Genomic DNA, 13,644 nt, shown 5'->3' with positions numbered 1-13,644 from the left:
ACTTTTCATTCTCTCAGCTCTTTTTCCCATGTGGATGCAGTCAATGCAGGGCTGAAGAGGAAATAAGTTCCATGTTTTCAGCATCAAACTCATGCCTCAGCCTTGTTCATCTGACAAAGTGGTGATGTTGTGCTAGGTTAGCCCTTCTTAGCACAGGAGCGTGTCTGGTCTGCCCTTCTCTCCTGTGAATACCCCTTGTGAATGGAGGCATCTTTTCTCTCCTCTGTGCTGACCCCCTCCTCTGCTCTACTGTTCTTCATACCCTTCTTCTTGGCAGAGTTCTTTGCCTGTTGTCTTTGCTCTCTATCTGCCTGGTATCTGGGTTGTCTTTGTTGTCCTGAAGGCTTCTGAACACAACAGTGTGGCTTCCTCTACATGTTAAGCATAGTGTGAAGTTGTGTATGTGGAAAAGAGGAACAAGGGTGGTGTTTCTTTTGGGGATGGGTCAGAGTGTTCTGTTTCCTGCAGAGCGTAACACTCCAATGGCATGTCTTGCAGCCTGTGAAGAAGAAGCAGAGAGCAAGAGTGATAGAATATTTCATTGATGTGGCACGGGAATGTTTTAACATTGGCAACTTCAACTCCTTAATGGCTATTATTTGTAAGTACGTGTCCTGAGATGTTTCGTCCTTGTTTGAATCCAGATAAAGAAAGTGCGGTGCTTTATACAAAAGTCTGCTGCTTAGCATGCTCAACTGTATGAAGTTGGGAGGGGAAGTGGTGGAGAATTGCTCAACATTATTGTAGTGTGATGTGTGTAAGAAAGTATTTACTGCCATCGTGTAAATTACAGAAAAACAAAGTTTTCATTGCAGCTGTTCAGAGATCTAAATCCACACTTTTTGAAACCAACTTTAGTGCTAAATTGGAATAGAAACTCTTCCTGTGAGATGAAGGGTTGATATCTTCCATTGTTTCTATCACACCATATATATCATAGTGGCTTAAAAATTCCACACCTTTTTATATCTAATAGGAAAATATTGGGAATATTTTTTTAATTTGAAATGTGAAAACTTTGTAGATATGTGTAGTTTTCAATGAAAGACATAAGAGATGGTGTTGAGAACTCATTTGTGCTTTTCTACTGTATATTCATGTTTTATCAAAACCACATTAAATAATGTCATAGCATTTTATTAGAGCTTTCATTGTGTAAGAGATACTGATTTTGTTTCCAAAGTTGTTTTTAACGTTGAAATTTCAAGAAAATGATGAGTTTGATTTCTGAGTAGCTCTGTTGAAAATAATTGTTATTGTTAATAGCTCCTTTACTTTAGAAATACTTACTAGCCTAAGCTGCTTGAAAGATTTTTTTTTTCTTTAAATATTCCTACAAGTTCTTTCTCTTATCTTAAGCTGGCATGAACATGAGTCCTGTGTCTCGGTTAAAGAAAACTTGGGCAAAAGTAAAGACAGCCAAATTTGATATTCTTGAGGTAAGTCTGGCCAATATTTGGACATGGGGCTGTTAATAGCATTTTACTTTTAACTGCTCTAAAATGCAAGTTTGACTTCATTATGACATGTGTAATTTAGTATGTTTGTGTTCTTAATGGAAATTCTAGAAGATATAATAAGAATTGTTCAGCCGAGTTGTGCTCTTTTGTTTTGGAAGAAGGAAATTGAAGTAATTAATTCCCAAACCCACCTCCTAAGAATTATTTAAAAAAAAATAATAAAAATGTAGGTAACCTCTTGAAAGGGAGATGTATTTGAGGGGGATGGTGTGGATTGCCTTTGAAAATCAAGGTGAGCTATAAGGTGGCTGCCTTGCCCTTTCAGAGAAATTTGTCGTGAAATAATTGATTGCCAGTTACCTTCAGGTAGTAAAGACCTTTGTCAAAGATCGGATAGGTGCAGCAGTGTATGAGTCTGTGATTTACCCAACAGGTTATTTACCATCCTGCTGTAAATGGTGATTTGTTAATTCAGGTTATTTATTAGTAAGATAAAGAAAATGTAATGTTTTGTGCTTGACACAAGCATGAAACATTTGTTAATATCATCAGGAGATTTGACTTGTCTTTTGACAACAGATTAAAACTGGATGACTGTAGCCACCTCACACTTCCTTCCCCCACCCTTGGGTGGGAAGTAGCCTTCCTTGTGCCAAGGGTAGCTGCACAGCTCAGGAAGTTGCTCTTAAGATTACAGCCCTATTTCATTCAACCTTATTACATAGGCTGGACTTTGCTGGTTAAGGACGTGCTTTGCGAGCCATGCAGTCATCCTAGTCACTGAGGTGCAGCAGTCAGTCTTGGAGCAATGAGGCCACTAACAGCTTTAGGCCTCTGATCTTACTTTGACATTGCAATTGAATCAGCTCTGAGAAACCTGCATACTAGGAAGAGCAGAATATTAGTGCCAAGACCCACTGTTGTCTTAAGTTTCATGATTTTGGCTTTTGAATTAAAGCTGAGCTACCTTCTTTGTGGAGAGAGAAAGAAGGTCCATGAAGCCTGCCTTTGCTTTCTTGCCCCTGACTTGTATTGGATCCCTTGTTGTGCTGAGTGAACATTTTTTAAAACAAGGTTCCCTTCTGATCGAGTGAGCAGATAAAAAGATACTGCGGTCCTCTAAAAGGCTGTATTTGTGGTGCTGTTCAGCAGACCTCTTGCTTTTAAAAATAGTTGCTCAAGTGAAAAAGAATTGTGTGTGGTGATGACACTGGCTCATTATTTACATTTTTTCATGCCTTGTAGCATCAGATGGACCCTTCTAGCAATTTCTATAATTACCGAACTGCCCTGCGTGGAGCTGCTCAAAGGTCCTTGACAGCTCATAGCAATAGAGAGAAGGTATGTTTACAAATGATTTGGCAGTGGGCAAAAATGAAATGTGGTTGTTAAATTGCCTGGTGAGCTTTTGTCCTGGGATTCTGATTCTCAGCAGCTCTACCCCTAGTGGGCTTTTGAAAAGAACAAAAAGCCTCAAAACTGAATCTCTCTTTACTGGGAATGTCTAATTATTACCTGTAAGCTACCAAGAAAGTAAGTGGAGTATTTGTGGAAACCAGGTGGCTCAATGAAAATTACCATCTTAGGGCTGCCAGTTCAGTTTGGTGCTGACTGAAAGCTGCAAATAGTAAGTGATTGCTTTGACTATTTAAAAAAAATAAGTACATTGGCTCAGCTCATTTCTTTTTTGACAGAACTTTATCTTGCAAACCAATAATACAGATGGAAAGGCTAACAGCTAGAATGAGGTTGCTAGTAATTTGTTCTTATAGCTGCTACTTGTGCTCAGTTTTAAGTGGTTTATGGTTAGGGTGGAAAAGATTTAAAATTTAATCAGAAAAGGTATTCTAAAAAAATCTACACAGCTTCTGTCTAGATTCTGTGGAGTCCCCTTCCTGTGCACAGGCTTGAGATGAGCGTTAAATATACTCTGGAATTTTTTAGTGGAAATGGTGAGATGAGTCAGATGTTTGTGTAATGCAGTGGGTTAAAATCCGTCTTCCAGATTCAAGAATGGCTGTGAGCTATGCATTAATAGAGGTGGCATCTTTCTTCACTCTTCTAAAAGAGATTAGCTTTTGAGAAATAAACTGGATTTGGTCACACATTAATGCCAAGTCTCAGTTGTAGTTCTTGTGGAAAGGAGCCAGATGGCTTCCTAGCTGCTCCCCACCTAGAAGCAGTTGCTTATAATATTAGGACTTCATGCTGTGTTTAATAAACCTGATCTTGGTGCTCATAAACTGCCAGGCAGGATAAAGCAAATCCATGTGCAGTCTGCTGGTCTCTGTTGTTATTATACAGGTGTAAATAAAAACAGGAATTTTCCTCTGAGTCCTAAGGTCACATTTTTCACTAAGGTTTTTTTCTGAGTCCTAAGTTCACATATCATTCAGAGTACCAGAAGTTTAAATGTAAGATGCTTACTACTTTTCAGAGAAAAGTGAGTTTTAAGACATCAAAGAAAGAACTTACAGGTATTGAAATGGTACAGCAAAGTCTTCCAGGGAAATAGTGATAAGTGGTATTTGTTTTATCCCCAGTTGCAACAAGGATGTGCAGCTGTGAAAATTTTGATAGGACGCAAATTAAAATGCAGTCATTTTAAGAATATAAGAATGTTCCTCCACCACCAAAGAAAAACACTTTGATTTGTTCAGTTGGCAGGAAATGCTTCATTTTGAGCCAGTCAGTGCCAGGGTTCAGTTTCTTGCATGCGCTCAGGTAGCTGTAGTTCAAAAGCCATTTGTGCTGCTAGTTTTAATGTGCATCTCCCCTCATTTACCACTCCAGTCCCTGTCAAGAGGGAGAGCTGAACTAAGAGATACACTGCAAGAATTACATGTAAGAAGTAGCCACCTCTGAGCTCTTTTGCTCTGGAATCTGCAAGGAAGAACAAGAAGGTGAAAACGAGGGATATGACATAGAAATGAAATGAGTTAGGCATTTTGTTGTTCTAAACACGCCGTATAGCCACAGTTAGCAAGCAGTGGAGTGCCGACAGGTACTTTCATTGTGACCTTGAGGGAGCTACATGCCAAGAAGGGTTCAAGGTAATGGAAGCAGTTTGGCACAAAGCTGGAAATAAAACTATCAGGATTAGCTTACCATCCAAGGGAGGACTTTCTTTATAGAGAAACATCATATATTTTAAAATGTAGTGAATGCAAAAATTTTGTGTGGTGAAAGAGAGGTCTTAGTACTTTGGTATTTTGCTTACCTTCTGTACCACCTAGCTTCCTTATATTTTTCTCTTTAGAGCATTATGTTTTGATTCAGGACCAGACTGAGAATAATGTTGTTCTTTCTTTAGATCGTAATACCTTTCTTCAGCCTCTTGATCAAAGATATTTACTTCCTCAATGAGGGTTGTGCCAGTCGTCTTCCAAATGGTCATGTCAATTTTGAAGTAAGTAGAACACCGAGTGGGGTATTGATACAGGGTCAGCCCCTTTAACAGAAAATTGAAGCAGATCATTTCTCAGCTTCCACTGGATTTTAGAAGAGCAAAATCAGACTGGAGTTTGAGTGTATCTATTACCTCTCACAGGAGCTGGGAGGTAGCCAGGAAAAAGCAGTTTTATTGAAGATGGAATGTTTATAGAAACACTTTCAGTATTCACAGTGTTTTAGTGGGGAAAAAATTAGAACTTTTTCCCAGTGCTCAAATTCATCTAAATATTTCAACTCACAGGTTTATTATACTTAATGTCAAAATCATTCAAAATAGTATTTTAGACCTTCTTTTTGCATTCCATATGTAAAAGGTGAGTTCATCCTTTGTCAAGATATATATGCAGGATTTTCGTACATGTAAGTCACAGATTGTCTCTGAAGAAACATGATAGAGCAGAAGTGAAGGAGTTTTGAGTCCCTTGTCTTTCAGTAGTTCTTCTGCTTCTGATTTCACGCCTGTTATCTGACAGTGTGGATTACCCAGTGATTTGTTTTCTGGTGCTTTCAGCTTTCAAGAAGCCTGGGTCACTAGCACAAAATCACAGTACGTTTCACTTGTAGTCATAGGCCTGAATTAAACCGGTTCTAAAGCTAGACTGTGTGATGATCTGGAATCATGGTGTGATGTGATGTGATGTGATGTGATGTGATGTGATGTGATGTGATGTGATGTGATGTGATGTGATGTGATGTGATGTGATGATCAGGGAATCCATGTGCACTTGAGAGGCATGTTAAACTTTAATTGAAAGAGTTTATCAATGACTGACATCAACATACTGTGTGGGTAATGTTTATTTTTGGCATAAATTTCCATTAAGAAAATTGAGCATTTCAGATTAACTAACTACAATATAACAGGTGGATTTTGAAATGTCAGTATTAAGCGTCTAGAGACTTGCTGTGAAAATTGTTAAATATTTCACTGTGAAACAAACAAGCATGAGCATCATCAAAGTGAGAAGTTTGATACTTTTCAAGCTCCTTGAAAAGAAACTGAGTCTAGATCATGATCTGCTATTTATATTCATAAATAACAACAATTTTACCAGGGTGGAGGAGTGGGAAGTTATACCAGTTTGGAACAGAAATGCGTAAGTTAGAAGCTGAGTTGTTGAGTCAGATCACATTCAATTCTAGCTTAAAAGTCAGGGAGAATCCAAGCCTTGGACTTAAACCAAGATACCTCTCTTTTAAAAAAATGTTTAGGGTCAATAGTACTGTTCAATATATAGCATGTCTTCTGTTTTCTATTCCGACAGAAATTTTGGGAATTGGCAAAACAAGTCAGTGAATTTATGACGTGGAAGCAAGTGGAGTGTCCTTTTGAAAGGGATCGGAAGATTCTGCAGTACTTGCTCACTGTCCCAGTCTTCAGTGATGATGGTAAGGAGCTCTGGACTTCCTGCAGGTCTGGTGTCACTGGCTACTGCTTAGTCTCTCTCCATGTTAAATTGTTGCTTCCTCACAGTAAAGAAAGTCTTTGTTCGGAGACATCTCTGTCTGTCAAGTAAAAAAATCTTCTCCCATACAAGTGAGAGAGAAAATAAGATTTTTCTTTTTATGTGCACATGGTCTGTGAGAATTGACATTATCCTTTTCTCTGAAATGGAATGAAAAAAATTTATTGGATATGTGGTCCCTGTAAATATAATTTGAGGTGTATTTATGTGGACTTTCAGGATGCTTTACCCTAAAGGGTGCTGCTTGAGAAAGAAAACAGGGACTTCGCTGCTTGCTTACAAAGCACCATGTCCCTGGGGTCAGTTTTTTCTTTTGAGTTTTCTTCCACTCTTGTGCTTTTGAGTTTTCACTTGTTGTATTTTTCCCCCTCAGGGTAGTGTTTGTTCACATGCACTGTTAGTATTGTCTGGATGTAATTATAAGCAATGCTATACTTCCTAATGGGATTCTGGAGCTCTGATCTGAGGGATGGATAATACAAGCCTGCTTCATTTAACTTCACTCCACTTTCCAGGGAGAGAAAATTTTAAAATGCCAGGAGGCCTAACATATTGCATTTGCTTCTGATTGCAGCACTTTACTTGGCTTCCTATGAGAGCGAAAGTCCCGAGAATCACATTGAAAAGGACAGATGGAAGACACTAAGGTTTGTGTCAGAGGTTACCCGCATCAATAAATAAAGAGAATGGGATACAGAGCAAGCATCAAACAGTTAAAACCAAATGGCACGCTGCATGTTTCAACAGATGGAGCACAACATCAGTGTAAATCCCCCCTTCAACCTGGGACTTCTGGAAAAAAGAGAACAGTCAGTCTTTATCTTAAACCCTCTCAAGCCTTCTCTCCCTTAGGGGATGGGAATTAGTATATGTAATTTTGTATCTTAATTTCTTGTATTATTCAGTGTAGGAAAAATTACTTTCTAAACTTCAGAGAAATCTCTACTTCCTCACAAGTACTACACAGAGCACTCTGGTTTCCCAGCAGATGATTCTGCAGCTATTGCATCCCTTTATGCACCTAGCCTTTCAGACAGGGATGAGGTTTGCACAAAGATCACTCCGGGGCACATGCACTCTTGAAACCAGGTAACAATTTAGAGTCCAGGCTGGGGAAAACAAAATTAAACAAAATCCTGTTTTTTGGCTTTTGTTCTATTGCTGGTTGAACATAGCCTCATCAACTCTTTCATTTTATGAATTGTAGAAGGATGCACGAACTACAGTGTTTTAGCTTGCCAATCATCTTTGGGTTTGGGGGTTTTTTTGAAGTTGAATTCATGGTGGCAGAGAATACTGATCAGGTGCGTGGATGGAGACACAGAATTGAACAGGTGGATGAATAATCTGTGTTTTCACTCCTAAGACATACCTCCACTTTAGTCTTAAAACTACCAATGTCCCAAGGAACTGATCATTAGTCAGGTGTTCTTGTCACTGTTGCAGGCAGCTGGTACAATAACAGCTAGAGGTACCCATAGATACAACATCCCAACTCTTCTGATCCACTCTGCAGCACCTCAGAGAGACAACCATACACCACAACCTTAAGGATTCTCCTCAGGTCATGTTGGCTTTTCCTGAGGTATCACAAGAGGATGTTAACAGTTCCATCTGATTAATCCCAGTTATCTCAAGGAAAGGACAGAAAGGGACAGTTATTCCTATCAGTGTACAGGGAAAATTACTCGCATCAATGCACAGACACTCCACATTACACAGGGTGACAAGATGGACAGACAAAGACTATAAACTTGAAAATCTGTGATAACATGACCTCAATTTCACAAGATCCTTATCCTAGGCACTCTGAAGCTGTCTTGAGAAGATTTACATCATTCTAATGATTGTCTTTACTTATTTCCCTCTTCCTTTCAGGTCAGCACTTCTGGGCAGAGTCTAGTGCATAAGATAGCTGCTGTTTCTGCATTGCTATGTTATGTGGATTAGCAAGGGGCATGGCTTGGTTTATTTTTCTGTACACTAAGTGGCATTCAAAGTGATGAAAAATGTGCGGTCAGATGCGATATTGTGTCAGCAAAGATGAAACAAGTTAACTAAAGAACAAACAAGCAGCTTCTCACATCTGGCAGATGAGATAAAATCACAGCCCACTCAGCTGTGATTCAGGCTTAGGTATTGATTGAGGACAGCGCTGACAGAATCCTTTGAAGAGCTCAGATGCCACCTATGAATCATTTCACACCTGGATGGAATATTTTTCCCCTTCCTTTTGCTGCAGCTTGCTGATACAAGGACCCTGCAGAGTTGATAGTACATTACAGAGGAGAAAAAAAATCACCATTCCTTTCAGTGAAATCCAAGTCTGCGTTGAAGAACTTCCATTCCTAATAAGCTGAATATAACCAGGAACTTTGCCTGATTGGGATTGCTAAAAAGGGAAAGGACTGGACATAACAAATTGGCTGCTGAGGAGAGTTTGTCCCCACCACTGTAATGGTGGCTGTGTTTTTTTTCTTTTTCCATTATGTTTTTGAGTTGGCTGCTGGTAGGCAAACTCATTATTATTCTAAGTTATTTTAAAATTCTAAAGTAATAAAAATCAAAGCTGTGGTAGAAAGCACACCTGCTATGAAAATATAGTAGCTGTGTTACTTGGACTATTTTACAACTTCTAGGGAGGTTTTTTTCTTTCTTTCAGTTGTTTACAACTAACCTCTACATGCTACAGACATTCTTATTTTTACTGTACGGTTTTGTTACTCTAATTTTCCATACATGACCTTCTTCTTATATTAGGTTGAACAAGCTGACTTTTCTAGAATAATCTTTGAGAAGCTGGTGTACAAACTGTGTTGAAATATGAAAGTATGTTTTTATTAAGTCATTTTTATAATTGCTTTTTTTTGAAAAGGTAACAATGCAGATCACAGTCCACTTTGACCAAAATAGCAAGATGCCAAAAAGAAAAAGATGAGGCTTCTTCTCAATTACAGCTGTGAACAAAACAGTCTGCCTGTGTGTTTGCTTTATGGATTATGTTTATAACTGTGAAGTAGTTCACTGTGTAACACACCTGAAAAGTTTGTAGTAGCTCTGAATACTTAGTCACTCTATTTATCCTAGGAAGAACCTGACAGAAAAAAAAAAGAAACTGTAGCTGTAGATCACCCTGGATGCAAAATCACTAAGCAAAAGCACATACTTGGCAAAAAAGGTACTTGCAATTATCCTGCCACTGTTATTTAAAAAAAGAAAAGAAATAAGGATAAATAGATATATTTGTTGCACTGCATCTCTTGAGTTTTCAGGTAGGCTGGTTTTTATGTTCTGTTCATGCCTTTTCAGGCAAGTATTTAAATTTTGAATTCTGTAAGAACGTGCTGAAGTAGCTTCATCAGCGGGGATGCTGTCCATGACTACAGCCTGTTTCCTGGTACAAGGTGCTGGAAGTTAAGAGTTACATATTCCATGAGTACAAGCACCCAGGCCCTCAAGCCCTGCCAGGGGAGGATTCCTCTCCTCCTCTCCCATTCACTGAGTTAGGGTGAAGGAGAAAGAAGCTAAGTATTTGAAAGGAGGAAGGTGCTTCTGCAGTTCACAGACTTACCTCCCAGCTTTCATCAGGTGAGGTCTTTCCCATCTTCCCCTCTACATCCTTCCCCCATTGGTGAGGCTTATAGACAGGACTTAGGTTATGTAAAAAGCTGGGGAAAATTGTGCATTCCTCTTCCACATCTTCTGGAAGTAGGATGATATGATAATAAGGTACATAAATGAGCTTCCATGATGCAATATTTGCTATCCTCATTAACCTGCTTTTTTACATTTTTCATTCTAGGGAAAGTCAGCGGGTTGAACAAAGGGTTAGCTTACATGTAAAAATAACTTCTGTCCTTCCCTCCTCCATTGTAATACAGTTTGACTACTAGCCTGGTTTAGAAATGGATTTGTTATTTATGCTGTTGGAACGAAGCCTTTGTAAATAAAAGGAGAAGTAGCATTACACAGTCTCTATCCAGAGTGCGGGCTCTGTGTGTTGTCTTGTGGGCCAGCTTCTTGCCAAGAAAAGGCAGCACATGCCAGAGTGATTGCTGTGGAGGAGACAGCTGCTGTCTTGGCACAGAAACTGGACAGCAGGTGCAGGAGCCTGTGACTGGTGCGTGAAAGGGGAATGCAAATTCCCTAGCCCCAGTTAAGCCAGAGGCTGCTCCCATAGCAATTCATGTACTTGGTGTTTGATGTTAGAGTGACACAAGTCTCATCGTGCACTGTGCCCTCTGCTCCATCATTCGGTCCAGCCACAGTGCCCAGCTTTAATTTTGAATATTCTGAGCTGCTGTCAGACTGTTGAACCCTGGCTTGGAAATGGCCATTCACACCTGTCTGTAGCAAATGAGAGAGAAAATGACTGACTCTTCTATGGCTAACCAGCTCTTAAAGGAAACATCACAAACTTTCTAAAATGAGGAGTTACAAGAACTCAAGTGTTTAGCCAGGACTGAAAATCCCAGCTCAGTGCTGACAGATGCTCAGAGAACGCATGCTCAGATGTGGACAGAAGCAGCATCAAAGTCTCCGGTATAAATGGCTCAAACATTACTTATTTCTTTGTGGTTCAGAGACAAAAACTGTGGGTCTTATGGACCCATATGAACCAACTTGTTCCAAAGAGTCTAGATGTCTGGCTAAGCCCACAGGAACAATACCTGTCCTTATCCAAATACTTCCCTTTTCTCCTACTTGGATATAGATTCGTGACATCGTCATGAAAAGAACAGTCAGTTGCATGCAATAATGTGCAAAAGCCAACTGACAACTGTCATCTCTAAAAGAGCAAGCAAGGACCTATACCTCTACATGGTTTTTTGGGGGTGGGTTTGGGTTTTTTTCATCCTTCCTAGACAGCCTGTTCTTGACAGAGCTGAAACTGGCACTAAAAAGAACTTTTTTTTTAAAATAGGCAAAAGGTCATTCATTTTCCAAGTTCTGGGGCATTTTCCCTGTCGCTTTGGGTGGCTTTCTTTGTACTAGTTGCGTGCAGCAGGACCCCTTGTGGACTCCTTACAGTATTTCTCCTGGAAAAGAACAATCTTTTGGTAGTGCACCAGTGTCTGCTTTTTCTCTCAGCTCCTCTCTGTCTGCTCTTAGTCATGCTGAGCAGATTTTCCCCATGTAAAGGGAGAGGCTAATCCCTACGGATGCATTCCCTCACAGCTGCATCTGTCCTGCTCTCAGTCAGATCCAGATTGCCTGCTTCTACCAAGCAACTGTATCCTAACTTGTGCTTTATGTTTGTGGGGTCCTGTGTCGTCAGCTGTTTTTTAGTTCGAGAACATGGCTGGTAAGGATTTTCAAGGGAACTAGTCTATTTACAAGGTTACTGTTGTTAGGTGTCTGGTAAACTGACACTTCACACCCAAAATTGGTAAAGTTCAGCAAGAGTTTAGTGACAGAAAGCGTATCTTCTGATACCAACAGACACTTTGCCATTATTCCACTGTGCTGCATTAAGCTCTTTGGAACATGTTTTTTTTCTTTCTTCTTTATTAAAAAAATTTAGCTATAGTATGACCCAAAAGGATGTCTCATTATGAGCAAAGTACATACACTGTCCCTCTTCCATGGAGATTACTCTTCAGGAAGAAAAATGTAAAAGATAATGTGAATAAATTGGCTGTTTTTCATCAGTTATTTATGTAGCCAAAGCAATCTGAGTGCCAGTGACACTGTGGGGCCTTCTGTTAGTGCTTCTCTCCCCTGCCCTGTGAAGTGGAAGAGTACGTGGTACTTAGCTGGACTTCTAGCTGCAGTGGAAAGCAGTGTATGGAGCCAGTCCATTCCAGAGAGCGAAAAAACAAAGCATCTGTCTTGGTGATACATCAGGATCCTCTTTAAGCCCTGAAGTTTGATCTAGTGGTCAGAAGATTAAATCACTTTCCTTAGCAAGAACCAGTAAGCCATAAAACCAGTCCAGGGACCTCTAATAAACACTAGTGGGAAGGAGGGGGGGGGGGGGGGGGGGAAGAGCCACTTGGCCTTTCAGCTGCTTTTCCTTATTGTCTGATAACTCTATAGCATTTACATTTGGGATGCCTGACTGCTTTTTAAAATGTGTTTTTCCCAGGAGAAAAATGTATGTAGAAGACAATCACAAAAACCTGTGGTTAAAAGTTCAAGGCTGGTGATTCAGAACAGAGTAAATGATGTGGGGAAAGAAGTTCATAGAAGCTCATCTTGTTGTCAGACAGACTGACCTCGTTTGTATGAATGATCCATCTATTGATAATGCCTCTAACGACAGGAGTACGTTTTGAAGCTACTGTGGGAGGCATTAAAGCAACCACCTGGATACTTTGTTTTCTATTTAACCATAAAGGTACTAACACATTTGGACAGCCAACATTTCTGGGCAGAGCTTTTTTTTTTTCCTCCTTGTGTGTGCGACTGCGGCAGAGGGTTTACTATTTCTCTAATAATAAACACACTAACATTTTCTTTGCTTTGTCTTTCAGAACTGGGTCATCTTTCACATTTCTAGTCTTGCCAACCTACTCAAAATTGAAAGCATGAAAACAAGACAGAATACATGTGAAAAATGATGCTTCTTGCTGATTTTAACATACAGGAGGACTGTTTTTACTAGAGGTTGGTAGAAAGTCAGAAATAATTAGGGCTGGGAGCAAGTCAGTCATTTCAGAAAGAGTTACACTTTCCTTAGACCTCCTCTTCCCTGGACAGTTCAGACAGTTGCAGTTCTGCTTTTCTGTAAAAGAAGTTAGAGGTGATTCTATGGAATAACAGAAAAGAGGATCTGGTAGGAAATGAATTGGCATCCCTTTCCTGAGACACACATCAAGTAATTGTGGCCAGTGGTACTGAATAAAAAGAAGTGCAAACAAGCAAACTTTAGGTTACAACAGTTTGTTTGACATGCATATGTTGAATTTCAGGTTTGCTGGCAAAGAAGCTCCACTCAGAAATACCGTAGTGACTCTCTTATAAAGGAAGTCAGAGATATAGGTGCTAAATCAGGCAATAGCGATCTTTTCTTAAAAGGAAATAACATGAAATTCCAACAAGAGTAACCTGGACAACAGAAGTTGATATAAAATCAGAGTAATTAGTAAGAAATATACTTACCAGTGTGGTTAGGTGATAATTTAGAAAATTAGCATGTGAAACATGAGAAAAAACAAGTAAAGGATTGGGTGCATACAACATGATGTTTCTTGCTACTGCTGCTGCTAACAATGGAGGATGTTACTGTTTAGCCTTAATTTCTGTTTGAGCAAATGTATTAC

General features: G+C 39.5%; 1 protein-coding gene across 2 annotated transcripts in view; it reads left to right on the top strand.

Annotated features, from left to right (window-relative positions):
• The window catches only part of RASGEF1B (RasGEF domain family member 1B), a 32,821-nt gene extending 22,468 nt beyond the window's left edge, over positions 1 to 10,353 (top strand). Inside the window, exons 8-14 of one of the 2 annotated variants that reach the window (XM_074821522.1) lie at positions 499 to 601; positions 1,360 to 1,439; positions 2,706 to 2,801; positions 4,774 to 4,869; positions 6,179 to 6,302; positions 6,954 to 7,026; positions 8,258 to 10,353. In XM_074821522.1, the coding sequence (XP_074677623.1) occupies positions 499 to 601; positions 1,360 to 1,439; positions 2,706 to 2,801; positions 4,774 to 4,869; positions 6,179 to 6,302; positions 6,954 to 7,026; positions 8,258 to 8,282 (597 nt within the window). In that variant the 3' untranslated portion in view covers positions 8,283 to 10,353. Of the gene's footprint in view, positions 1 to 468; positions 602 to 1,359; positions 1,440 to 2,705; positions 2,802 to 4,773; positions 4,870 to 6,178; positions 6,303 to 6,953; positions 7,027 to 8,257 lie in introns of both variants that reach the window. The other variant, XM_074821521.1, reaches the window with a different exon arrangement.
• The last annotated feature ends 3,291 nt before the right edge of the window (positions 10,354 to 13,644 follow it).

Source organism: Strix aluco, chromosome 4 (genome assembly GCF_031877795.1).
Source record: "Strix aluco isolate bStrAlu1 chromosome 4, bStrAlu1.hap1, whole genome shotgun sequence".
In the NCBI taxonomy this organism is placed as follows: domain Eukaryota; kingdom Metazoa; phylum Chordata; class Aves; order Strigiformes; family Strigidae; genus Strix; species Strix aluco.
The sequence above is the reverse complement of the archived record's forward strand: the minus strand, read 5'-3'. Positions and strand labels throughout refer to the sequence as shown.